The 27,829-nt window shown below is 52.6% G+C and overlaps 1 protein-coding gene across 1 annotated transcript in view; it reads right to left on the bottom strand.

Annotated features, from left to right (window-relative positions):
• Window positions 1-9,275: 9,275 nt before the first annotated feature.
• The window catches only part of ZBED4 (zinc finger BED-type containing 4), a 24,046-nt gene continuing 5,492 nt past the window's right edge, over window positions 9,276-27,829 (bottom strand). The window contains exon 2 of the mRNA XM_040490513.1: window positions 9,276-14,434. Within this exon, the coding sequence (XP_040346447.1) occupies window positions 10,584-14,087 (3,504 nt within the window). The 5' untranslated portion in view covers window positions 14,088-14,434 and the 3' untranslated portion in view covers window positions 9,276-10,583. The remainder of the gene's footprint in view (window positions 14,435-27,829) is intronic.

Below are 27,829 nucleotides of genomic sequence, written 5' to 3' on the forward strand. Positions count from 1 at the left end.
AACGGAACTCTTTCCTTATTGTTGAGTTTTAAGGGTTCTTTGTACATTTTGAATAACAGCCCTTTATCAGATGTGTCTTTTGCACAGGGGTTCTCCCAGTGTGCGTGTCTTCTCGTCCTCTTGACATTGTCCATCACGGAACAGAGAATTTTAATTTTAACGAAGTCTAGCTATCGATTCTCTCTTTCACAGATCATGCCTTTGGGGTTGTATCTGAAGACTCCTCTCCACACTCAAGGTCGTCCAGGCTTTCTCCTACGTTACCTTCTAGGAGTTTTATAGTTTTGCATTTACATTTAGGTATGTGATAAATTTTGTGTTGTGTTTATGAAGGGTGTAGGTCTGTGTCTATATCCTTGTGTGTGTGTGTGTGTGTGTGTGTGTGTGTGTGTATGAGTGTGTGTGAGTGTGTATCAGTGTGTGAGTGGATGTCCAGTGGTTCCAGTACTATTAGTTGAAGAGCCCATCTCTACTCCATTGTATTGCCTTTGCTTCTTCATCAAAGATCAGTTGACTGGATTTATGGAGATCTGTTTCTAGGCGATTTTGTTCCACTCATCAATTTGTATGTTATTTTGTCAATACCACATTGTTCTGATTAACTGTAGCTTTATATAAGGCTTGAAGTGAGGTAGTGTCACTCTTCCAACTTTGTTCTCCTTCAATATTCTGTTGGCCATTCTGGGTCTTTTGCTTCTCCGTGTAAACTTCAGAATTTTTATCAATATCCACAAAATAACTTGCTGAGATTTGATCGAAATTGCATTGAATCTATAGATCAAGTTGGAAAGACTGACATCTTGACAATATTAAGTCTTATCTATGAACATAGAATGCCTCCCCAATTGTTTACTTGATTTTGCTCATCAGAATTTTGTTCTTTTCTTCATATAAATGTTGTATATATTTTGTTAGATTTATGCCCAAATATTTCACTTTTTTGAGCGCTAATTAACGTAAATGGTATTATGTTTTTAATTTCAAATTCCACTCGTTCATTGGCAGTATATAGGAAAGCTATTAACTTTTGTATATTAACCATGCAACCTGCAACCTTACTATAATTGCTTTATTCCAGAAGTCTTCTCGTCAATTCTTTTAGACTTTCTACTTCGATGATCATGTCACCTGTGAACAAAGACCATTTTATTTCTTCTGTACCAATCTGTATACCTTTTATTTCATTTTCTTGTCTTGTTGCAATAGCTAGCACTTCCAGTTCAGTGTTGAAAAGGGTTGGTGAGAGAGGACATCCTTGGAGTGTAAGGGAAACTTTTGAGTTTTTCACCATTACGTGTAATGATAGCTGTATAGGCTTTTTGTAGATGTTCTTTATCAAGTTGAGGAAGTTCCCCTTTATCCCTAGGTTACTGAGAGCTTTGGTCATGAATGGCTGTAGGATTTGTCAAATGCTTTTCCTGCATCTATTATGATCATGTAATTTTTCTCATTTTGCCTGTTGATCTGATGGAATACATTCTTGATTTTCAAATTTTCAACAAACCTTGCATACCCGGGGTAAATCCCATTTGGTCATGGTGTATATAATTCTGTTAATACATTGTTGGATTTAATATTTTTTTTAAGATTCCTGCATCTATGCTCATGAGTGATTTTGGTCTGTAGTTTTCTTACAGTGTCTTTCCCTGGTTTTGGTTTTAGGGAAATTCTGGCTTCATAAATGAAGTAGGAGGACTTCTCTCTGTTTCTATCTCCTGGAAGAGATTGTAGAGAATTGGTATCATTTCTCCTTAAATGTTTGGTCGAATTCAACAGTAAACTAATCTGGGCTTGGTGCTTTCTGTTTCAGGTTATTAATTGTTGATTAGATTTATTTAATAGATATAGGCCTATTCAGATTGTCTATTTCTTGTGTGACTTTTGGCAGACTGTGTCTTTCAAGAAATTGGTTAATTTCATCTAGGTTATCAAATTTGTGTGCATAGTTGTTCATACTATTCCTTTATTATCCTTTTAAGTCCATGGATCTGTAATGATGTCTCCTCTTCCATTTATATTATTAGTAATTAGTGTCCTTTCTCTCTCTTTTCTTAGTTAGCCTGGCTACAGGCTTATCAATTTCATTAATCTTTTTAAAGAACCAGCTTTTGGTTTCATTGCTTTTCTCTATCGATTTCCTATTTTCAATTTCATGAGTTTCTTCTCTGATTCTTATTTCTTCTGCTTACTTTGGACATAAAACAGAAAAAAGAAAACAGAGGAGTTACAAAGCACCGTTACAACAGGTGCCCGTGTGCTTACCTTTTGTGACTGTGCTTCTTCGTGCAGCTTCCAGCTCCAGCTCGTGTCCTTCTCTTCGCCGGCGTGACCCCCAGAGGAGGTGTGCTGTTCACGTGCTGCCTCGGCGTCTGGGTGCCGAGAACGTCTTCATTTCTCCCTCGGTCTGGAAGGGCAGTTTTGCCGGATGCGGGATTCTCGATGGGCAGTGGTTTCTTGTAGCACTTTGATGGCAGCGGCCCGGTGCCTTCTGTCCCACCAAGATTCTGGGGGAGGTCTGCTGGTGAGCCTGTGGAGGATCTCATGTGTGAGGATGCTCGCTGCTCCAGGACTCGTGTCTTTGACAGTTTGGTCATATAATGTGTCTCCACGTGCATCTCCTTCAGTTCACTGCATGGGGAGTTCACCATGCTTCTTGGATGTTCATATTCGTGTTTTCCATCACATTTGGGAAGTTTTCCGCCATTCTGTTTTCCAATGTCTCTCTCTTTCCAGGACCCCCACGATGCGCACGGTGGCTGTCTTGACTGTGTCCCATGGGTCACCAGGCTTTGTTCGCTGCCCCGGTCTCATTTCCTTCTGTTTCTCACACTCGCTAAACCCCACTGCCCTGTCTTCAAGTTCACACATTCTTTCTTCTGCCTGAGTCTGTCCCGGTGACAGGGCACTGCAGTCATGGCACTTGCCAGCCCCTAATCTCCTTTTGCTTTCTTTTTAGGTCTGGTATTGTTTATTCCATCTTGTTCCCGTGTCACCTTTCTGGCTTTCTCCACATCCACATGTAGCTCTGTGAGGATCTTCGGCCATTAAGTCTTTGTCCAGTAGGTCCGCCATCAGGTCTTCACAAACAGCTGCTGTGGACTTATTTCCCCTTCGGGCAGTGATCTTCTGTCTCTGTGCCTCGTGCAGGGACATTTTAACCCACTGGTGCCGTAACTCTGAACTCAGAGTTCCCCTTACCCAGGGTTTGCTGTTTTTGGTTATTTTTAAATGTTTTGATGGTTGTAGGCTGTCTAGGGGCCAAGGAGCAGCCCGAGGGGTAAACTTAGTGCCTTCTCATGTCCTTTCAGAGCCTTTACCTGGAACAGCAGGGTCACATTCTAACTCTCCCACACGTGTGGTTGCCTTTAACTGCACGTCTTTCGTGTCTGCCTCCTCTAACTGCCCTGCAGGTCGCTTCAGGAGAAGGGGCCCGCCGCATGGCCACCTGCCTCTGTGTCTCTGTCTGCACCTCCCTCATCAGGAGTAACCAGCCTTCAGAGCGCGGGCCTCTGGTACCTGGAGGCCGGGGCCCGTTTCCCAGCCCGGCTCCCACAAGCCATGTGCGAGCCGCTCCGGGAACCGGCGTGCAGCTGCCTGTCGGGGGCCGGGTGTGGGTGGGGGGCTGCTCCTGTGCTCAGAGCAGACGCTGAGCAGAACGAACACAACTGTGCACGTCTTCGCTGGGAAGCGCAAACCTTCGATGCTCTCCTCAGCTCCAGAAGAGCCACCGCACACAGCTTCTGCCGCTGCCATCCTGGCGCCCACGCCGCTGTCCCCGCGGGCCCCTCTCGCTCCGACGCCAGCTTCAGAAACGGGTGTCCAGACGTCCTGTCGACGGCGTCCTCCCGGCGTTGGACTCCCTGTGCTCCTCGTGGGCTGGAGATGAGGTCTAAGGGTTTGAATAAATTCGGGCTAAATCGTTTTGGCGCGAGGACCTCCCACGTGGACTTTAGTTGCTGCTGCATCAGGCACGCGTGAGGACGCCAAGCCCTGGTGCCCAGTGGCGGGGCGTTTGACCCCACGGTTACGATGGTTATTGGCAAATGCTGCCGTGGGGACAGAACCTGCAGCTCTTCCACTTCCCTTCCTGAAAACTCCAGAAGCCGTTAGGGATGGCCCAGCAAGACCGCCTGCCACAGAGGGGTGAGGGAGCCGCCAAGGCCCGCGCCGCCCCCACGACGGGGTCGGTCCTCGCGAGCCGTCTGGCAATGCTGGGAGAGGCCCCAAGCCATTTCTTTTTTAAAAAAATTAATGAATTAACTTGTTTATTTTCCATTTACATCCAAGGTAGTTTATGTAAAAATGACTTCAGGAGTAGAATCCAGGGATTCATCCCCTACACATAACACCCAGTGCTCATCCCAGCCCATGTCCTCCTTAATGTCCCTTGCCCGTCTGGCCCATCCCTCCACTCCCAACCTCTCCAGCAACCCTAAGTTTCTTCTCTGTATTTAAGAGTCTCTTATGTTTTGCCCCCCTCCCTGTTTTTATATTACTTTTGCTTGCCTTCCCTCTGTTCCTCTGTTTTGTTTCCTAAAGGGCCCCACTCCGTTTCTAAAGAGATCAGAAGTAAACAGTACAAAAAAGACGTCGTCTGAAGTATACCTATGACACAATTATGTGCCCCAAACTGATCTGTAAATTCAATTAAACAATCAAAATACTGTTGGGATCTTTCGTGGAACTTGGCAATCAATTTAGAACTTTGAGAGCATAAAGTACCACGGAAAATTGAAAAGCTGAGGGGGAGGCGTGGCACTCTGGAGATCAGGCCACGGTGCCGGGGGCAGGGGGACAAATGGGAAGAGACCGGCAGAGTGGACAGAAGCCGACCGGGGCGCGCAGGACAGTCGGTCTCTGGAGAAGCTTTCAACCCCGGAGACCACGTCTGAGTCTCGAGGGGAGCGGCAGCCTAGGTGTCCCCGCTCGGGACGCGAGCACGAAGGCACGATGCCTGGGTCTGTGGCAGCCGTTCGGAAATGGAGGAGGACAACTGGAGGTCCAGGCCCGGGGCCCTGTGGCCCCAGAAGCCTGTGCTCGAGACCCGGGCCCGCCAACAGTGGTGGGGTGGCCTGTGCGGGACAGGCGTGTTCCTGGAGGGGCCGGCACGGGCACCGGGGCCAGCCTGCCAGCAGTGGGGCCCCGGCAGTGCCCACGGCAGGGGGCTGTGTCCCCGCACCCACCTCGCCCCGGCCCCCACCCAGCTGTCGCTCAGCGACTCACTTCCCGAGGTTAAAATTCAGTAGGTTTATAAATACAAGAAACTCCTTTAACGGTTCTGAATTGGTGACCGTGACAGAGTGCTTACTGAACTGTAAAACCCCAGCGCCAACTGAAAACGTCACGGGAAAAATTCCCGGGTACAAGCCCAACCTACGTCACAAAGCATGCAAGCGAGGATGAGGCGCCACGACAGCACGATGTGTCAGCCCCGAAGCACGGAGGGGGGACGGCCGTGCTGCCGGGAGGCCGCACCATCGGAGCCTGGGCGCGACGGCCCAGAGACGGGCCCACGGGAGGAGCCGGATCTTTGACAGCGACAGGAAGACGGGGCCGCGACACTCGTGCGTGTGGACGCTGGCCTCCCTCCTCGACGCCCTCGGCCTTCACCCCACCTCTCCCTCCACCTCTCCCACCTCCGCTTCTCCTTGACCAGCCGGGCCCAGCAGTGCCTCTGTGCAGGGTGGAGGCCGACCCCTCGCTCCTCCTCTGCACCGTCCTCGTCCCCTGGGGGCCACGCAGCACTGCGAGTGCCCGGCCCGGGTGAGGGGTGGAAACTGAGGCAGCACAGGTAGGGGGGGAGGGGGCGGGACCCGTTTCCACACTGAAGCCCACGGCTCATGCCGGCCGTGTTCTGGGGTTTGGGGGTCCGAGGACGGTGTCGTCCACCGAACGTGCAGCTCTCTGGAAGCGCTTCCTGCCTGGAGCCCGCTGACTGCTGTGCACAACCCAGCACGACCTGACGGGCTCTTCCCTAGCGGCCAAACTCCCCCCGTTCTGGGCCGAACCCGCCCCCGTTTACTGTTTGCTTCTTGCTATCTCATCTGTTCCTTCCTTTCCTTCTTTTGGATTAAAGTGATTGCTAAATCTTTTTTTTTTTTTTTAACTTTATTTATTTGAGAGAGAAAGAGAATCCCAAGCAGGCTCTGCACTGAGCCCAACATGGGGCTCGATCCCACGACCCTGGGATCATGACCTGAGCCAAAACCAAGAGTTGGACACTCAATGGACCGAGCCTCCCAGGTGCCCCTGAAGTATTTGTTAATCCATTTTTCTCCTGGTCAGTTTCTTAAACATTTTTATTGCCTTTAGTGTCTGTCTTTGAGAGTACGTGCATCTGAGTCTTTAGAATTCGGGTTCCTACTTTTACCGCCTCGGGGGCCGCAAGGGCCCCACACGGTCCCTTCTCTGCCGCTGCCTGTGTGACAAGCTTTTAAGTCTGGCTGTATTTCAACCCTGGAAAGATGTTCCTGTTTCGGAGTCATTTCGATCTCCCCACTTTTTACCCAGAAACGTTCTCCCTTCTGCCCTCTGTCTGGAGGGCTCCCTTTGGGGCATCTCAGGGAAGGGCTGGTGGTGACAGATTCTCTCAGGCTTGTTTTGTCTCAACGCCCGAATCCTGTCTCATCTTGAGGCCCCTTTCCAGGAGCATGAACTGGGCTGGCCGTTACTCCTGAGGACCCTTGGCAGACGCGCTCCACAGCGACAGCCCCCGCGGCTTCTGTTAGAAGTCTCTCTGAACGTGAAGGTGTCTTTTTTCTCTGCTTTTCAGATTTCCTCTTTGTCTTTGGTTCCCGCACTCAGCTGTGATGTTTAGTTTTAGTTTATCCTGCTTGGGGCTCAAGGCACCTGACGCGGACGGCTGAGGTCTGGGTCAGCCGGGCACAGCCCCGGGCGTCCCCACCCTCGACGGCCTCTGCTGCGCTTCCTCCGGCACCCACTGGGTCCCTGACCTGTCCCATTTCAGTTTAAGATGTCCCTGTGTTGACGGATTGTCACTCGCTGGTGACAATCCCTACCCTTCCGTCAACTTTCCCAAGTGGATTAATCACAAAGTCCGAGTCTGAAAACTGGATTGGATCACCCGGGACTCTTACATTTTCTCAGCAAGAGTCCGAATGAATTACGTAAAGTCACAGAAGCTCTGGATCTTTTCACTGAAAGAAACAGAAACGTTCCTCTGGGCGGAAAGGTTACCTTGGTGCAGTCGAGCCCGCTACGTGCAGGCTGGCCTCCCGCTGGCCCCCCAGCTCCCGTGGGGACGCTGTGGCTGCAGGACCCACATTTGAGCTGGACTCTTCCCGCAGATCCTGGGTGCCTGCCCTCTGCAGTTCTCATAAAGCCCTTTTGAAAGCCCTGCTTCCTCCGGCCTGGCTGGGTCTCAGGGAGCCCTGGTCTGCCACCAGCTGCTGCCTCAAAGCCAGAAGTGGAGGAGAAGGGAATTTTAACTTTAAAGAAGGCCCAGTGTTTGTTTAACATACATTTATTCACTGAAATGAGATCCCGAGCTCATTTCATAAGGGCTTTCTCTTACGAGTGACTGGAGAAATCGAGCAGCATCTGAAATACGCAGCTCACGATCTGGGTTTGCGTGGAGAGCAAAGGCGGGAACACGGGAGGACAGACCCACTTTCCTGAAAAGTCTCGCCACGTCCCCCTCGCTCACTGCTGTCAACGTGGGCCGTTCCTTCCTGCAGGACCGTCAGCAGCTCAGGAACACACACGGTCTGCTGTTCCCACAGTGCCCGCGGCACCCAGTTCCATAAACACCTGCCGGCCCTGGCGCAGGACGAGCACACGTGCTCACGAGGTGGTGAACCTCCGTGCGGCCGGCACCCGGGGGGCCGAGCTCCGTCCCCCGGGATGAGCCTGCGCTGTCCGCAGCCCCTCTGAACGCCCCCCGTGCACACGGTCACTCGGCCTCACCGGACAACAGCCGCCCGGCCCACGTGAGTTAAGGGCTGGACAGAAAGGCAGACCCGCTGAGAAGCAGGAGAACAAGTCTGTCCTGTGGACGCCGCGCTCTATGGGCCAGCGGCTCTGCCATCGCAGCTCAGGGGCGGGGTGGACGGCGGGCTGCGCTCCAAGAAAACCTCCCTGAGAAACAGCACAGACCGCCGGCGGGCTCTGAGGAGCAGGGACCACGACCCCTTTAAGCACCGCCCCGTGCCAGCAGCTGGCCTGGGCCCCTCGGTCCCGGAGCGGACCGGTTACATCCTGTAGGTATGCTGTGCTCCCTTGATTTGGGGGCACAATCCACGATGCTCAGTGTCCCCCGATTCTCACGATGTTCCCTCTCAGGACAGAACCTTAAGAAAAGCAGGTCAGCGGGTCGCCCCCTCCTGCCCTCGGGCAGCCCCGCAGCCAGGACGGCTGGGCTCCAAGCGCCTCCGGGGTGCAGCCCTGCTCACCAAACTGGGAGGCTGTCCCAGCGGGGGCCGGGGACGACGGGGGTCCATGGTCCTTGGGCGGACCCTCCCACATGTGGAGACCGGAGTCAATCCTGGAAGCGCGAAGAGGAGGAGGAGGAAAGTGCGCCAACACCTGTCCCAGACGCCCGCCTGCAGGCAGATGAGCACACGGCGCCTGCCCTGGCCCCGACCCAGTCCCCCCGGCCACCCCCCACCCCCGCGCCCAGAACTCACTAGCAGCCACGCGCTGCTCTCCGTGTCCCAAGTGGGGGGCGCGAGAACTCCTGCGGGGAGAGCCGGGGGCTCCAACTGAACTTGGTAGCATCCGTCCTAGCCTCCGGGACTCACTTGGTGGAGCTTGGTTAGACCCCGGGTGGGGAAGACTGGTGAAAGCCTTCCATACGGCATCGCTCTCACCACCCCTGGGAGTTCTTGCGGAAGCCATGGCAGCGCGATCCCCTGCTGTGTCCTTGGCTGGCGCTCCTTGGACACTGGCACAGAAGCTGCCATCAGGAGACGTGTGCACCGCCACACGGCAGAGACGCGTGGGACGGGCGTGCACGTGTGCTCAGGCTACACAGCGGAGGCGACCGTGTGCCGCCCACCAGGTTCTTCTCCCGCGCGCCAAATGCGTAACAGGGCTTGCTGTGGACACAAGACGCGGAGGTCTCGCCAGGTGGTTCCCGTTATCAGAAATGCCACTGTGAGAACTGTGTCTCCACCGCCCCCACCCCCGCCGGCCCCCGCCGGTCCCCGCCGTCTGGGGCCAGGATGGAACCAATGTCAAAGGCTGCACGAGTGTGGTTCCCCACAGAGCAGGACCCTTCTGTCACCCTAAGAATAAAAAGCCAGTGTCCTCCAGCAGAAAATTGCAAATAAAAAGTTTAATTTCAGAAACTGAGTTCGCCGTTTATAAATACACTAAAACATAGTCAATGCAAATCCAGATTAATAACAGGTACAGGTTTTTAACAAAACAATTTTTCTAAAAGGTCACAGGCAAACAAGTGACTTGCTTCATCCAGAACATTTAATTGGTTTGACATAGGAAAATGAACCCTTTTCTGGACGTTGCAGCAAAAACTCTGAAGACGTATCATTTTTCAAACAATCTGACAACTGACGCTTCATTCTGATGTCCTTGGGATTCTGAAACGCCCCCGTGATGGCTGACTCTTCCCTATTATATATAAAAAAATCTAAACACCTAAGGCTATTCTTACAACTGCGATATAACAATCTTCTTCCCTGTTAATAAGCCATCTCTTCTAAAAAGAATTTTATACATAATTTGATCAAAGTGGGGTCAGCGGGGTCAGTGCACAAATTTCAAAGGATAGCTTCGTGGTGTCGCGACACCAGGTCCGAGGCTCGGGGCGTCCCCGACAGGACCGCCGTGAACTGGCCACTGCGCGTGGCCCACGGCAGGCGTCCGGGGGCTCGTGATCAGCGGTCGGGGCATCTCTGAGCGAGCCGACCGTGTAAAACCTGAATGAAAAGCATGAACCGGAACCCTCTCTTTACCACATCACTACACAACCAACATCGCGGGACACATCTAAACTTAATTTTGTCTTCAAATGCCACACCTCTGTTGCAGTAAACAGGTATGTTCCAGAATATTCTCTGTACTCCTCGACATACTTTATAGAGCCTGCAGTTAAAAACTGCTCAGCCAGGATGGCTTGAACTCCACCTCCTATTTACAGATTTCATTAAACAGCCACAAAAGCTGTTTTGTTGAATTAAAGCAATTTTTTAACTAAAATACAGTACCTGATTTGTGGTTTTTACATAATTGAATAAAAAGCCTACAGGATAAAATCGTTTACATCTTCTCTGCCAGTCTAGTAAAACAAATTACTAACCCCAACTTTTAAAAAACTTTACAGTTATGAATGAAACCCTAGTCATCGTATTTCATGATCGGCAAGACAGGCTCTCTGTAGCGGGCCGAGAGCCCGCGGTGACACCCGGCCTGTGGTGCTGGGAGTAAGGCACACGGAGACATTACAGTGAAGCTGGACGGTGAGGCTCGTGCCACCTCAGGGTGCCGGCCGCGGCGTCCCACACGCCCCCACCCCCACCCCCCGAGCGCGCCACCACCCGGGGACAAACAGCTGGTGCCTAATAACCAACAGTATTTTCCGTTCGGTGGCTCCGCGGTGAGTTTCAATACTGAAAGTATATTAAGGGAAGATTCACTTTCAAAAAGATGAGTTTTTCGAAGTGTTCCATCGTGAGCCTGGACTGGCCGAAGCCTCCGTTCTCGGTGGGTGTGCCGAACAGCCTTTCGGAAGGGACGATGCTCGGGGGGCAGCCCAGAAACCTGACGGCCAGAGCGGAGAGGCCTGGCCAGGCCGACCTCTTCAGGCTCCAGTAGGTGAGGGGGTCACAGCTGTGCTCGAGCACCTCCTCCTCCAGATACGCAAGCACCATGTCCTCGGGCACCTTCGTCTTCTCCTTGGGGCCCTTCCTGGTCATCTTGGCCACGAGTGACCACAGGTCTTCCTCCCCAACCGAGTCTCTGGAGGGGGAGCCTGGGTGGCACCCGTTGGAGACGGGCGCATCCTCTGAGGTAGAGTTGAGCTCCTCCAGTTCCCTGATTAGATCCTGCTTGTACTGCGTGGCCTCCTCTTCCGAGAACAGGGAGGCCTTGTAGCGGGGGTCCAGCAGCGTGGCAAAGACGTACCTGGGGTCGTGGAGTGTGGCGGCCAGCCGGCTCACCATGGCTTCCTTCAGAGACTTGAGCATGGTGTCGATGCCCATGGTCTCCTCGAAGAGCATCTCGATCTTCCTGTTGAGGATGTGGATCATGGGGATGACCTGGCCGAGCGTGGACGCGTGCGCGCTCATCTCCCGGCTCGCGGCGTCGAAGGGCTTCAGCGCGTGGCACACGGACTGCATGACCTCCCACTGGTCGCAGCTGATCAGCTCTCTGAAGTTGCACTCGACGGACATCTCGTTGATCGCCCGCTTCTGCTCGATGAGCCGCTCGAGCATGTGGAAGGACGTGTTCCACCTGGACGGGACGTCCTGAATGAGGTGGCGCTGGGGCAGCGCGTACTCCTTCTGCAGCTCCGCCAGCTTCTCCTTCGCTTTGGGCGACCGATGGACCCGCTCACATATCTTCCGCGCGATGCTAAGCAGATTCTGGACCATCCGCTGGCTCTTGATGGCCTCACCGACCACGAGGTCGACCGTGTGGCTGAAGCACTGCACGCTCGCTCGCTCCCCTTCGCTCAGTGTCTTCCCTATGCTCGGGTTGTCGGTGACCGTGATCCCGACCTGAAGGCCGGGGGACGTCACCCAGGCCTCCCACCAGCACTCGAGCTGCTTCCTGATGCCGTTGCCGCCGTAGTCACAGTCGACCTGCGACACGTCCAGCAGGGCCGAGCAGTGGCGGTCCTCACGGTACGGCCGGGCCGACGACGCGAAGGTGACCCAGTGCGCGGTGAGCGTCAGGTACTCGCGGGTCTGGTTACTCATCCATATTCCAGACGTGAAGTGGACCACGCCGCTCTCCGCCTCCTTCAGGTGGGACATAACTATCTGCTTCACATTATCGTACATGCCTGGGATGGCGGTCCTGGAGAAGTAGGAGGGCGAGGGCAGGGAGTACTGAGGTTTCAAGTATTCGAGCAGCCTGTTAAAGCCAACATTGTCTACAAAAGAATATGGCTGGAGGTCAAGTGCAATCATTTCGGCTATGAGACTTGTGATTTTTTTGGCAACTGGGTGGGAATCATAAAACTTCTCGGCGGTGTCATCCAAGGAAGAAGCTCCCGACAGCTCTGCGCCCAGGGGCCCGCGGAGGCCGGGTGAGGAGGGCCGCGCGGCCCTGGGCGCGTCCGCCTTCAGCGCGCTGCCGTGGAACCTCTGCAGGTGCCGCAGAAGGCAGCTGGTGCCCAGGTTGGTGGGCTTCTTGCCCCTGCTTATCGTGCGGCCGCAGTGCAAGCACACGACTTTCGTGGGGTCTGCGGAGCAGACGGAGAAGTGATTCCATAGCTTGGAGGTCTTTTTGCTGTGAATGGGAAACATAACTTGATTGTGTTTGGTAACCGTCGCTGGCAGGTCCGTCAACTTGGAGGAGGAACCCTCCGCGGAGGCCAAGGTCGCGTACGGAGAATCTGCCAAACCCGCACCCAGCAAGCCCTTCTGGCTCCCCACGACCTCGGGGTGGCGTCGGTAGAGGTGCCTCATCAGACAGCTGGTGCCCACGTCTCCCCTCTTCCCCCGGCTGATGACACAGGTGCAGTGTCGGCACACCGCCTTGAGGCTGTCCGTGGGCGCCAGCGAGAAGTGATGCCAAACCTCCGACTTCAGCCTCTTCATGACCTTCTTGTTCTGCTGGAACACGGCGCCGGACTCCAACAGGCCGGGGCTCAGCCCGTCTCCCTGCGGCTTCTCGGGGGAGGACGCCAGCAAGGCCTCGCCCACGTCGTCAGAGGACAGGGCCGACGCGTCCTCCGGGAGCGCGTCCCCGGGGTTCAGACGTCCCTGCAAGTCCTCGGCCGGCCGGTCGGGGGACGCGGAGGGGGACTCCTGGGCCAGCGTCCCGGGCGAGGACGACACGGAGCCCGGGCCCCCCTCTGGGGGCGGCAGGGCGGGCAGCAGCGTGGGGGGCGCGGCGTACGGGGGCGGGATGCCCGGGCCGCCCCCGTTCTCCTGCAGCACGATGGAGCGGTGCGCCCGCCACATGTGCCTGATGAGGCAGCTGGTGCCCAGGTCCTTCCCGTTCTTCCCTCTGCTGAACTCGTTCATGCAGTGGATGCACACGGCCTTGGAGTTGTCCAGCGGCGACAGGTAGAAGTGCTTCCACACGGCAGACCGCCGCCGGGACCCGGACGCGCTCTTCGGGAGCGGGGGGTTTCTCTCCGGGCCGTTGTCCGAGCTCTCCTCGCAGTGGAGGGTGGGGAGGGGCGGCGGCCCCCCCGGGGCCTCCTCCCTGCCCACCTTCTCGGAGGCGGACGCGTCGGAGGGCACTTCTTCGGGGGAGACCGCGGACTCCTCCGCCACGTCGTCGCGGGAAGGGACCTTGGACGCCAGTCTGGGGGCGAGCTTGGCGGGCGAGAGCACGGCGCCCGGGTCCCCGGTGTCGGCGGGCGCCGGCGGCAGCCGCAGCGGAGGCGGCGAGAGGGAGGGCGGGGCCGGCACGCCGCCGTTCTCTGGGACGAGCACCGTGGGGTGCGCCCTCCTCACGTGCCTCATGAGGCAGCTGGTGCTCAAGTCCTTCTCGTTCTTCCCGCGGCTGAACTCCTTCATGCAGTACGTGCAGATGGCCTTCGTGCTGTCCCGGGGGGAGATGAAGAAATGCTTCCAGGCCGGAGACTTCTTCCGGGAGCTCGCGCCCCGGCCGGAGAGCAGGCTCTGCGTCACGGCCTCCATGGCCACGTCGTACAGCGTGCCGCTGTACTGGGAGAACAGGGACCCGTACTCCTCCTCCTGGTCGGCAGGGAGGCGCTGGCCGGGGGGCTCGCGGCCCCCGCCCGCCTCCCCGGCCTCCGCCCGCTCCCCGCCGCCGTCGGCCCGCTTCCTGTCCTGCTCGCTTTTAAACTCCACTCCTTCCAGACCGTGATTCGGGAGTCGAACATCTTCCCCTTCTATTTTAAAATTTCTTTTAGCAGAAACAAACTGGCCATCCCCTTTGGGACGAGGCTCCTGGCTATTCTCCATGACTGACCATAACTATTCTGGCTGCCTCGTCGCGTTACCTTAGGTGGGCGAAAACCTGATCCAAAGGCGCATCCGCACCCCCAGACGTGCGTCGCCTTCAGCTTTTTCAAGACGATGCCGTCTTCCCGGACGCGCATGAGTGTGGCCGATCGTCAGTCTGACTGGAGAAGAGGGCCTGTGACCGGTGAGCGTGCCGTCTCATCTCAGGGCACGGAGCACCGCCTGCCAGGGGCCCCAGCACGGCCCGCCGCTCGGCACAGACACCAGCTGACGCAGCGCAGACCCGCGTCCTGTCTCGGAGACCGGAGCGCCGTCATCCTGACAGCACGATGACCCTTGTGCATGATCTATCAAAGAAGACGAAACGAAGGTTAGCTCTGACCTGAATCATACATTTCAAGTCTATACTGTTGTTGTGAACAGATCAGCAACGCGCAAAGAAAAGATTCTATGATGGTGAATTAACATTAAAAAACTTGTTCCTTGACGTTTTACAATCCACTTATACGAGGAAAATACCCTAAAACTGCAAAATAAGCACAAGATAAAGACGTGAATTTAAATTCCAACTGCCTGTTCATAAAGGGCTGCAGGACTGAAAACACACTAAGATGGCATAAAAGGCCGCTGGGTCCCCGGTACAAGGAGCCGCCGGAGACCCTCCCTCTTCCCGCCCTGCCGTAAGAGCCGATACGCAGAGCAGGGACTGAACCCTGCTAACCTGTCAGGTCATCAGGTCACAGACTCAACACCGAACAGAACAGAGAGAGCGGGGACTCCCAGCATCTAAGAGGGGAGCCGAGTCCACGAGGGCTGAGCAGCGTCCACCCCGAGTGCCGCGGTGCCGCACGGGCACCGGGCTGGGCACCGGGCACCAGGCGGGGGGTGGGATCGGCCCCTGGGAACCCGAACGCTGCGCAGACGTCAGGAGCCGGTCTGCAACCGCAAAGGCAGGCGCGTGGGCAGGATGGGTGGGAACAGGAGGTGGGGTCAGCACACAGGGACAAAGTGGACACGTGGGGCTCACGTGGGGCTCACGTGGGGGAGGGAGCAGCTAATGGGAAAGTACAGGAAGGGGGCACAAATACCAGCACCAGCGCGCTTACCATTGAAGAGTGGACCCCGGCAAAGTACAAGAAGCTTCCTTTTTTTGCTACAACAACCAGGGGTTTATTATAAATACAACCTGCACAAAAACTTAAAACTATACATAAATCAAAACCAGAATGGCCCACGGGAAGACAAAAGGCAGATTTCTGACGCTTTGGCTCAGCCAGCCCCCAAATAAAAACCAACAAGGAGAAATCAAGGAAGCGCGAAGCGAACAACCTGCGGGAAGAGAGGGGTGTGTGTCACACGGGGTGGCCACGGAGGCCCCGGGTCAGGGAGGACAGGCCCCCTCAGGGACACTCGGCCAAACCCGAGCCGCCCGGGGCGCTGGGGCCCTGCCTGGCTGGGAGGCCGTGCCGAGCCCAGAGCAGCGCTCGCGCGCCAGCCCCGTGGGGTCACTTGCTGGCTGCCCGGGCCTGCTGGGCTGGGGTCTGGCCCAGGTGCTGCCTCGGCATCCAAGCGGCCTGGGGAGGGGACGCGGTTACTGTCTGGCCCCAGACTTACTCCGTGGCCTCCAGCGTCTGTGCAGACACAGCGTCCTTGGCCACCACGGGCCCACCCGGCCCACCCGGGGCCAGCACGGCCTGGATGAGGCCGCCAAAGGGCACCGGGTGCCCAGGGCTGACCATATGACGAGGTGCCAGCCGGCGGGGCCTGCGTCCCAACACATGCTGAGGAACACTTCGTCCTCGTCACAGCAGCTGCAGGACAGCCCGGGCCCTGGGGCTCCAGCTCAGGCCCGGCCAGGGCCAGCTGGCCATCTCGGGTCTGCCGGAGCCAGCGCCAGTCAGCCACTCCCCGCAGGGGCGGACGGCCCTCCTGCCGGGGCCTCTGGCCACGGGCGGTGGTGCTGGTGGGATGTGAGTGCCGAGAGCCACCCGGTCTGTACCCCTGCCCGTGCCCCTGCCTCGGCCAGCTGCCCGGCCCCTCCACCTCACCCGTCAACGTGTGGCCGGGCACACAGACACGGACGCCTGAGAGGGGGCTGAGCCGGGCCCTGCCGTGCAGACCGAGGCTGTCCATGGGCAGTGCCCACCGGCGGCCACACCGAGCAGGCGAGCCATCGCCGAGTGCAGGAGCCACAGCGGCGACGCTGGCCCAGAAGGCGTTCCGGACCAGCGCGCTTCTGAGAGAAGGAAGCACGGTGGAAGGGGATGCCGCAAGACCTGCTCACGTGAGCCTGCCGGGCAGAGCAGGGTGGACGGTCGCCCTGAGGCACTGTGCACGCTTTTCAAAACGGCTATTCTCACCAGAAGCAAACATGGGTTTTTCAGAAAGCATCCCAAAGAACGAACTCCACAAAGTTCGGCCAAATGGTCAGAATAAAAAATAAGCCTGTGAATCAGTATCAGTAAGCACACAGGAGCAGGCCACCGGGGGTGGGAGTCGGCAAAGAGTGCAAGAGAACTATACAAACTGCATTTCCAGGACACTGTATGTAATTACACGGTTCACACGTATAATTACACAAAAAACACAGAGAACGAAGAAAAATGAGCAAAAAGTATGACGCTATAAAAACGAAAACCCAGATTTGGAGGAGACTTTTTAAGAATCAGAATTACGAGTATATATAAAATCAAAACATCAATGAGACACCCACCAGGACGGCTGAAATCAAAAAGAAAGCCAGTGACAAGCACGGACACAGATGTGGAAAAACACTCATCCACCACCGGTGGGGATGAAGGCGGTGTGGCCCCTTCGAAAACCACTCCGGCAGAGTATCAAACGTAAAGTCGCCCGTGACCCAGCAATCCTGCTTCTGTGTAAATACCGAGAAGTGAAGATGTGTGTTCACTCAAAAACCTGTACGTGGACGGCATCAGACAAAAAGCGGACACGACCGCCCCCCCCCACACCCATGAGTAGATGAAAAACGTGACGTATCCCTCTAATGGCAAGACCGTGCTCACCACGACACAGACGAACCTCGACGAACCTCGAGGTCATCGAGCTACAGGAACCAGACATAGAAGACGGCACACTGTGTGCCCGAATTCATACGAAATGTTCAGAGAGAGACAGAGGAGGGGAGAGGAGGCCAGGGGGTGCGGGAGCACAACGGCAATACTGCTGATGGGCTGGGGGCTTCCTCCGGGGCAATTACAAATTCTGGGATCAGTTGCAACCTTACCAATATACCGCAGAAAGGTTTACCCTGTGGTGTGTGAATGACATCTCAACAGAAAGAAATTATAAATGCGTAACTATAGAATCAAAATAAAGGGAAATGGGTGATTAAAAGCAGCTGAAGGAAAAAATAATCCTGAAGACGGATCCAAAGAAGTTCCCAAGAAGGCAGCGCTGCCACGGGAGCAGACGGGAGACACGGCGTGCCGGCTAGTCACACGGTTGAGAAGCAGGTGGGGACGGAGAGGTGGCATCTGATGGGCTCCTGACAGTGTCCAGAACGACGGACAGATGTGGAAATACATGCAAGCATAAAATACACCACACAGGGGCGCCTGGGTGGCGCAGTCGGTTAAGCGTCCGACTTCAGCCAGGTCACGATCTCGCGGTCCGTGAGTTCGAGCCCCGCGTCAGGCTCTGGGCTGATGGCTCGGAGCCTGGAGCCTGTTTCCGATTCTGTGTCTCCCTCTCTCTCTGCCCCTCCCCCGTTCATGCTCTGTCTCTCTCTCTCCCAAAAATAAATAAACGTTGAAAAAAAAATTAAAAAAAAAAAAAATACACCACACAGACCGAGCGGAGCAATTATCTGAATCTTGATCCAAACTGACACGTTAATGAAAGCGAAGAACAAAGAGGGTGGGAGAGAGACGTCATGCGGTGAGACTAGCTGGAATCCAAAAAACATAAATCTAAAAAATTATGAAGACAACTGGAGAAACCTGAACACTAAGTGAGCCTCTGAATCTATTAAGAAAGTATTTATGTGGAGAGTGAAAACGGTATTTGGTCTTTTATGTTCCAGTATTGACAGATGAAGCGATACGCTGCTGGGGTTTTGCCTCAGAATAATCCAGTTTGGGGTGGGGGCGGGCAGAAGCTACAGATGGAACGAGACTGACCGCGTATGGACGATCATGGAGCAGGCACAGGGTGGGGTCACTGGGGGCACTTTACGGTTCTCTCTACTTGTGGGTATGCTCGAATTTTCCATAATGAAAAAGGTATTTTGTAATGTTTATTTTTGAAAGAGAGCATAAGTGCAGGGGAGGGGCAGAGAGAGAGAGAGAGAGAGAGAGAGAGAATCCCAAGCAGGCTCCATGCTGTCAGCGCAGAGCCTGATGTGGGGCTTGAACCCACAAACTCCGAGATCATGACCCGAGTGGATGATCAAGAACTGGATGTTTAACTGACTAAGCCACCCAGGTGCCCCCTTAAATAAAAAGATTTTAAAATTAAAGACCAACAACTCTCATAAAAGTAAATGAAAATTCCTTTTAAAATTTTAACAGATCAGATTCAGTAGTAAAAACGTGTCACACACCAGGACTAAACAGGGCTAATCCAGGACTACAAAGTTCATTTAACATTTGAAAATAAGTCAATACAATTCACCACAGTAAGGAAAATGAACAAAAACCATACCATCATTTCAGTAGACGCAGAGAAAACATTGGATATAATTCAACACCCAAGGGCGCCTAGGTGGCTCAGTCGGTTAAGTGTCTGACTTCAGCTCAGGTCATGGTCTCACGGTTCGTAGGTTCAAGCCCCGCATCGGGCTCTGTGCTGACAGCTTGGAGCCTGGAGCCTACTTCTGATTCTGTGTGTGTGTGTGTGTGTGTATGTGTGTGTGTGTGTGTGTGTGTGTGTGTGTGTGTCTCTCTCTCTCTCTGCCCCTCCCCTGTTCACTCTCTGTCTCTCAAAGGTGAATAAATGTTAAAAAAAACTTTTTAATTCCATACCCATTCATGATAAAAATTCTCAGCAAATGAAAACCAAAAGAAAACTTTATCAACCTGATAAAGGACATACAAAAACAGCCTAGGGCCAATATCACGCATGCTACTGACAGAGGCGGAGCGCCATCCCCCCAAGATCAGCGCAGGACAAGGGTGTTTGTTCTCCTTGCATCCAGTTGGCACCACACTGGCAGCAGGAGCCAGGGTGGTGAGTCCAACAGAAGAAACAAAAGACGTACGAACTGAAAACGTAGATGTAAAACTGTCTTCATTCATATTAAACATGTTTGTGTGGGTAAAATCGTAAGGAATCTACTAAAAATAATAAGTCATTTAGAAAATTATGAGATACAAAGCAATTGTTTTTGTATAGAGAAATAATTGAAAGAAAAAAATTTTTAAATTCTACATTTAACATACAAAAATATAAAACGTGTACAGATAACATGAAAATGTGTGTAAGACCATAGGCTGAACACTGAAACAATACTAAATAGACGGAGTTCACGATGTGGAAAATCCAATATTGGTAAGACATCAGTGTTTCCTGAACTGACCTATAAATTCAGTACAATTCCAATCAAAATCCCCCAATTTCTTCTTTTTTGGCCATAGCTGATAAGCACAGCTGACAATTTATATGGAAATATAAAGAACCAGGAATAAATAAAATAATAATTTACTCTTGTATAACACAGGCAGGCGCGGGGGGCCGAGCCCCAGTCAAAAATCTGCATGTAACTTCTGACTCCCCCAAAACAACTACAAATAGCCTACAGTTGACGGAAAAACACGGTGACCCTGAACAACACGGGTTTGAGGACTACTTATACACACATTTGCTTCCCAGTAACCACAGTACAGCGCTGTAAGTGTATTTTCTCTTCCTTAGGATTTTCTTAACATTTTCCTTTCTCTAGCTCACCTTACTGTAAGAACGTGGTGTATGCTAAATGTAACACAAACAGCCGATTAACACACACTTTACAGGTTATGTGTATTTTGAAGAAGAATGGAACTGGAGGACCTACAGGGAGCTCTGCTTCTGGGCACGAAGGAGGGGGGCTTACCCGCTCACATTCGACAACTAGCGCACCAGACAAAACACCCAAAACGATGTTTTCCAGACGTGGGACGAGAGGGAAACTGGAAGCACGGGACGGCGATCCAGGACGCGGAGAGCGACGGTCAAGCTCGCCGCCTTGAGCACAGCCTACCGTGCAGGGAGCGGGACCCGACGCGGCCCCGGTGCTCCCCCTGCGTAGTCTGGCCGGAAGCTGCACACAGAGCCCGGGAGGTCCGTACAGGGTTCCCCTGTCGTCCTAGGCTGACGGATCTGCGTCAATTTAAGGAAACCGTTCTTGGAGGATCTGTGGGAAAAGCTGATGGAAGGACCGCCCGGGCTCCCAAGAGGAAACAGCAAGAAACCCAGCAGGAGGCTGAGAAGAAAGGCCGCCCGAACAAGCCAGAGAGGGGCACGCTGCAGCTAACGTAGTCGTACCCCAAAACAAGCCTCAGCGGCACCGAAAGGAACGTGTGACGTCCCGCGCCCAATAAAGGAAATGAGTGTTCAAAATGGCCGACATCAAACAAAAATTACCAGATGCACGAGAAAGCGGAACGTGACCCCTAACCGGAGACAACCATCAGTAGACAGAGACCCAGCTATGACACAGATGATAAAATTAGAAGAGCGTTAAAACAGGTATTATGAATATATCATTTGAGGTAAACAAAATGATAAATGCGATAAGGGGAAACTATAAATGAAATTTCTGGAGACGAAAATACAGTATTTGAAATGAAAAATATACCAGATGGGGTTAACAGCAATTTCAACACAACGAAAGATCAATAATTATGAAGACACAGCGATAAAAATACAACAGGAAGGGGGCGCCTTGGGTGGCCCCGTCGGTTAAGTGTCCGACTTCAGCTCAGGTTGTGATCTCGTGCTCCGTGAGTTGAAGCCCCGCGTCGGGCTCTGTGCTGACAGCTCAGACCCTGGAGCCTGCTTCTGATTCTGTGTCTCCCTCTCTCTCTCTGACCCTCCCCCCGTTCATGCTCTGTCTCTGTCTCAAAAATAAATAAATGTTAAAAAAATTAAAAAAAAAATAAAACAGGATGAAACAAAAAGAAAAGAACTGAGAAATTTAAAATTTGTGCATCAGGGGCACCTGGGTGGCTCAGTCAGTTGAGCATCCAACTCTTGTATCACCTCAGGTCATGATCTCGAAGTCATGGGATCGAACTCCACATCGGGCTCCATGCTGAGCAGTGCCTGCTTGGGATTCTCTCTCTCTCTCCCTCTCTCTCTGCTCTTCCCCTGCTCACGCTCTCTCTCACAAAATAAACTTAAAAAAAAATCAAACAACTTTGTGTATTAAATGAGATTATTGGGTGAAAAAATGCAGAATGAGAGAAAATATTTGCAAATCATGTATTTGAGAAGGACTTAACACCCAGGAGAAACAAACAACTCCTACAACTCAACAATGACCCAATTCAAAATGGGCAGAGGGCTGGACTAGACTTTCTCCAAGGAAGATACACAAAGATGCTCCACACCATTAATCGTCACGGAAGTACAAACCAAACACACAGGGAGAGATCACTCTGTACCCACCAGGAGGGCTAGCACTAAAACATAGTAGTAAGAAAGAGATAAAGAAAAAGTGTTAACAAACATGCGCAGAAATCGAAGTGATGTTCCTCAAAGCCTGACAATGCTGAGTCTCTTACGTGGCTTTCTGCCGTTTGTGTCTTTGTGAAGTATTTGCCTGAGCTTTTACTAGGCTGGGTGTTTTTTCTTTTTTTTAAATGTCTATTTATTTTTAATTCTTTTAAATGTTTGTTTATTTTTGAGAGGCAGAGCATGAGTGGGGGAGGGGCAGAGAGAGAGGGAGACACAGGATCCAAAGCAGGCTCCAGGTTCCGAGCTGTCAGCACCAAGCCTGATGCGGGGCTCAAACTCACGAATCGCGAGATCGTGACCTAGGCCGAAGTCGGACGCTTAACCGACCGAGCTACCCAGGTGTTCCAGAGTGTCTTCTGTTCTAATGAGGCGACTCTGGGTGGACTCCCGGGTGGGCACTGGTCACCAGAAAGATCACACCATGATTAGAAGCTGGGATTTTCACCCCTGCTCCCCATTCTCCAGAGAGGGGGACGGGCTGGGGGATCCAGTTAATAACTGATCACGCCGATGTGATAAAACCTCCATAAAAATCCCCAAAGTGTGGGCTCCAGGGAACTTGTCGGTTGGTGAGCACGTCCGTGTGCCGGGAGGGCGACGCGCCCCAAGTCCACAAGGACAGAAGCTCCTGTGCGTGGGACCCTCCCCGCACACACCCTGCACCTCTCTGTCTGCTGTTCGTCTGTATCCTTCGTCTAAACCTTCCCTACGTGATCGACGGACGAATGGCGCAAGCGTTCCCCTGAGTTCTGTGAGCTGCTCGAGCAGGTTATCAAGCCCCAGAAGGGGCTCACGGGAATGTCATCTGGAGCCGAGTCGGACAGAAGTTGTGGGCAACCCGGGAACCTGCCAGTTGGGAATGGCGTCTGAAGGGGGGGGCAGTCTTGTGGGACTGAGCCGCTCCCTGGGGGATGGGACGCTGACTCCGGGCAGACGGTGTCAGAACGGAGTTCAGCTGTAGGACACCCCGTGGGGGCTGGAGAACTGGTCACTGCGGGGAAAAGCACCCACACATTTGGTGGCCAGAAGTGAAGTATTCTGTGACCTCAGAGTAAGAGTAAAGGAGAAACCAGAGAGCCTCCCTAGACACACAGATAAAAAGATGTTTTCTAAAAGGCAGGGGCTGCCAGATTGAATAAAAAGCAAGACTAACTCTGCCTACAAGAAACATACTTTTTTTTCTTTTTTAATGTTTATACTTTTGAGAGGGAGAGACAGAGCATGAGCAGGTGAGGGGCAGAGAGAGAGGGAGACACAGAATCCAAAGCAGGCTCCAGGCTCTGAGCTGTCAGCACAGAGCCTGATGCGGGGCTCGAACCATGAGATCGTGATCTAGGCTGAAGTCGGATGCTTAACCGACTGAGCCACCCAGGCGCCCCACAAGAAACACACTTTAAACATAAAGACACAAACAGGTTAGGAGCCAAAGATGGAAAAGGCATACCACGCTGATACTGATCCACAGAAAGCTGCAGTGGCCACATTAGCCTCCGATGGAGACTGAGAGGGACGTGCCAGGGACAACAGGGATGCTATGTAAAGTGACAGAGGGCCAGCTCATCAGACGTGCACACCGGACAGAACTAAAGGGGGACTACAGTGAGTCACAATTATAGAGATTTCAACACGTCTAATGCAACAGCTCAACGAGCAGTCAGTAAAGATAACAGGAGTTTTACGGACACTATATCGCATGCCCCGAGTGACATTTATTGAATGTCCAACCAACAAAAACAGAACACATGTTATTTACAGGTACATACAGAACATTCATCAAGATCAACTGTCCCAGGACAATAAAGCAAACGTCCGTAAATGTGAAAGGTCTCCGATAAGAGGGGGACTGAACGAGAAACCAACAACAGAATGATATCTAGAAAAATCCAAAATATGTTCAAATCGATAACCCTTCTATATTAAGCCAAGGGTCAAAGACAAAAATCACAAGGACAGTAAAGCAAATTTAATCCCAAAGGAAGCAGAGAGAGAAGAAAACAATAGAGAAAAGACATGAAATCAATGAAACCAAACACTGGTTCTTTGGAAAATCAATAAAATTGACAAACTTCTACACAAAGCCAGACATCACCACCACCAGGAACGAAAGAGGGGTACCATCTTAGACCTCGCAGATGGTCAGGATGATAAGGGAATACACAAGCAACTGTATGACCATAAAATCAGCAACTTCTAGGAAACCGACAAACTCCTGGAAAGACACATTACCGAAACTCAATAGAGAGATGACCCGAAAATCCTTTAAGAAATTAAATTTGTGGGGCGCCTGGGTGACTCAGTTGGTTAAGCATCCGACTTCGGCTCAGGTCAAGATCTCACGGCTCGTGGGTTCGAGCCCCGCGTTGGGCTCTGTGCCGACAGCTCAGAGCCTGGAGCCTGCTTCGGCTCCCTCTCTCCCTGTGTCTCCCTCTCTCTCTGACCCTCCCCCACTCGTGCTGTCTCTGTCTCTCTCAAAATAAATAAATAAACTTAAAAAGTTCAAAAAACAAAACAAAAATACCAGAGTGATGAAATCAGCAAAACCCAGATTACAGGAAATTCTTCAGGAAACAACCCAGTTTCCTTAACAAACAAATTCCACTTGAATCCTGACCTGAACTAGCAAATCTACATAAAAATATTTTTTAGACAATGTGGGAAATTTGGATACCAGATACGTGATGTAGAGATTACTGTTAGTTTTAAAGCTGTGATAAAGGTATTGCAGATACAACTTTTGAAAGAATGCTATCTTTTCAAGACGCTTACTGACACACGTCCAGGTAAAATAGGGTTTCTGGTGTTTGCTTCAAAATAACTGAGGGGGGGATACAGCTAAACGAATGGTCATGAGCGAGCAGCTGCTGCAGCTGGGTGACGGCGCGTCCTAATCTCTCACTTCCATAACAATTATTTTAAGAAGGAAAAAAAAAAACCCAATTAGACGGACTGCCGACTTTTCAAGAGAAGCAATGTGAACCAGGAGACAAAGGAATGGTACCTTCAAAGTTCTGAAAAAAGGCCAAACCAGAATTCAACGCTCAGCAAAAATATTCCTGCAGAAACTGATCTAAAATAGAAACCCGTCAGACAAGGCAAACGCCTAATGTGCCTGTACCGAAGGAAAGGCGGATGGGGTTCCTTCAGGCAGGAATAACGCAGCCCCACAGGGAAGCTCAGTGACGCGGAGACGACGACAAGAATAATAAAAATAGTGGTGGGTGCTCGGTACGCCCCTCACACCTGGGGACCCGTGCTTCTCGAAACTGATCAATGGAATTAACTAAAGCCATCAAGACACCCGCAAACCTACGCGCATGTGCATCGTGAATAAAAACCGTAGTTCACCCTGATAGCTCCCACCTCAACCCAACACCACAGATCCTTCTAGCCTCCCCCTTTCTGCATCTGTGGCTTCTTTTTCTGGCTCCCGCTATCCTTAAAGATTTACCCATTTGCTCAATCCTACAACATCCACAAAGTAGTTTCAGAATACTAACGCGGACCACGGAGGAAAAACAAGCGTTTGAAGTCGAGACGGTGATTTATAAACGTATGTGTCTGGGCTTGTGGGTTTAGCACTGGGTCCAAGAGTTTCTTGGGTCGGTCTTCCCTCTTAAACGTAGTTATTTTATTCCTTTGAAACACAATTAGGTTCACTTGTTTCTGTCGATAACACAGCACAGAACTAGAACAGCAAAACCAAGATCTCGAGGAGGACATCACCAACGAGGCAAAACCAACAAGCAATTTCCTTCACTCCAAAATAGAAGCACAGAGAACAAACCAAAAACGTGTACAAGGCCTATGTGTACGAGGTAGCAGACCTACACGGGACGGAGCCACCCGGGGTCTGACATGATGGCAATCCCAAAGCAGCCGCAGGTATTCACCGGACGTCCGGAGGATGGCGTTTCCCGCCCCTCGACAAAGCTGATGTGTGTCAGCGGTCCGAGGTGAGGTCCAAAGAGGCCGGAGCGGAACAAGCAGCCAAAAACTTCCTTCCGGGGCAGAGAGCTGCGTGAAACTGCCGGGAACGGACTAAATGGAGCAGCTTGGGGAGAAAAGCAGCAAAGGGTCGAGAAGGGGCCTCCGAAAGCCAGCTGCTGCTCCAGAGCGTCAGGACGAGGGCCTCTGGAATCCGCGTCGTCTGCATCAGACCAGCCAGCACTCCAGGGTGTGACCGGAGGCTCAGGACACAACTTGTGGCATTGGAACTGCCACCCTCCTTCCCCGTGGGAGCCATGGAAGCACCGGCCCTGCAGAGTCCCACTCGGCAGCTCGACCGCTACCTGACCTCCGTCACGGGTCCCTCGAAAAGCCCCATTCACAGGGCACGGCTGTCACGTGAGCCGATTCAGAGCTCGCTTTGTGACAAAAACCCTTTCCCCGGGGAGTCTGTTGAAAACAGCTGCCATGGGGCGCCTGGGTGGCGCAGTCGGTTAAGCGTCCGACTTCAGCCAGGTCACGATCTCGCAGTCCTTGAGTTCGAGCCCCGCGTCAGGCTCTGGGCTGATGGCTCAGAGCCTGGAGCCTGTTTCTGATTCTGTGTCTCCCTCTCTCTCTGCCCCTCCCCCGTTCATGCTCTGTCTCTCTCTGTCCCGAAAATAGATAAACGTTGAAAAAAAAGAAAAAAAAGAAAACAGCTGCCAAGGCCGCAGGGCCAGCTGGGGCCAGCAAGCGCCTGGTCACAGGTGTAAAGGGAAGATCCGGGGACCAAGAGGTCTACAGGGAGCTTTGAAAAACTCCGGCCAACTCCCAGGGATGCAGAGGACACGCATGTGCAGAACGGTGCATGAGCCCAGGAAAGATGTGAGCGGCCACCCCAACCCCTGCCCTCTGGCCGCAAGCAGAGGGTGAAGGTGACGACAGAGTGCTCCGGGACAGACGCACACACACAGCCCCCGGCAGGGACGGCAGACACACCGGCTCGAGGCGTTTAAGGAGGTCTCGGACCAGGGGTGGGGGGTCGGGGGGAGGAAGTCTCGGACCAACCAATTGACCACTAGGCTCACCAAGCAGAGACAGCAGTGGCCAAACGTTATAAAGAACACAGACTTTCTAGAATTAGTTCGGGAAAGCCATGGAAGAAACAGACTAAAACAAAACTCTAGCCACAAAAACAAACACGAGAGGGAGGAGGATCTGAGGTCGTTTTCAACAAAATCAAAAGTATTACAAAACATGCAAAGAAGCAGGAAAGCATGGGCCATACACAGAGGAAAACAGTCAAAAGAAACTGTCCCTGAGAGGACCCAGATGTTAGACTTACTAGACAAAGACTTTTTTAAAATGCTTTTTCTGAGAGATATAGAGAGACGGAATGTGAGGGGGGAGGAGAGGCAGAGAGGGAGGGAGACACAGAATCTGAAGCAGGCTCCAGGTTCCAACATGGGGCTCAAACTCACAATCTGCGATATCCTGACTTGAGCCAAAGTCGAATGCTTAACTGACTGAGCCACCTAGGCGCCCCGCTAGACAAAGACCTTAAATTGGGCATTATAAATGTGTGAGCTGAATTAAAGGAAACAATGTACACAGACGATGTATAAAACATATAACATCTCATCAAATAAACGTCAACATACACAGAAAAATCATAAAAGAGAACCAAGCAGGAATTATGGGATGTTGAACTGCAGGACAACGGACACATTCACTAGAGGAACCAGCACACTTGAAGGCAAGTCAGCGAGAACAGCCACGTGGAAAGCCAGCAGGGGAGCATGGCCCTCGACACACCTGCCCAACATGGCCCACGTGGCCAGAAAACACGGGTTACACTTCAAAGGGCTAAAACTATACAAGTGTCCTTCACCCACAATGCAGTTAGGTTATAAAACGCTAACAGAAGGGAATTTGAGAAATCAATAAATATTTGGAAATAAAAGCACATTTCTTTTTTTTTTTTTTTTAATTTTTTTTTTCAACGTTTTTTATTTATTTTTGGGACAGAGAGAGACAGAGCATGAACGGGGGAGGGGCAGAGAGAGAGGGAGACACAGAATCGGAAACAGGCTCCAGGCTCCGAGCCATCAGCCCAGAGCCTGACGTGGGGCTCGAACTCA

The sequence above is a fragment of the Herpailurus yagouaroundi genome, unplaced genomic scaffold (assembly GCF_014898765.1).
Source record: "Herpailurus yagouaroundi ecotype Mexico unplaced genomic scaffold, PumYag 182, whole genome shotgun sequence".
NCBI classification, from domain to species: Eukaryota; Metazoa; Chordata; class Mammalia; order Carnivora; family Felidae; genus Herpailurus; species Herpailurus yagouaroundi.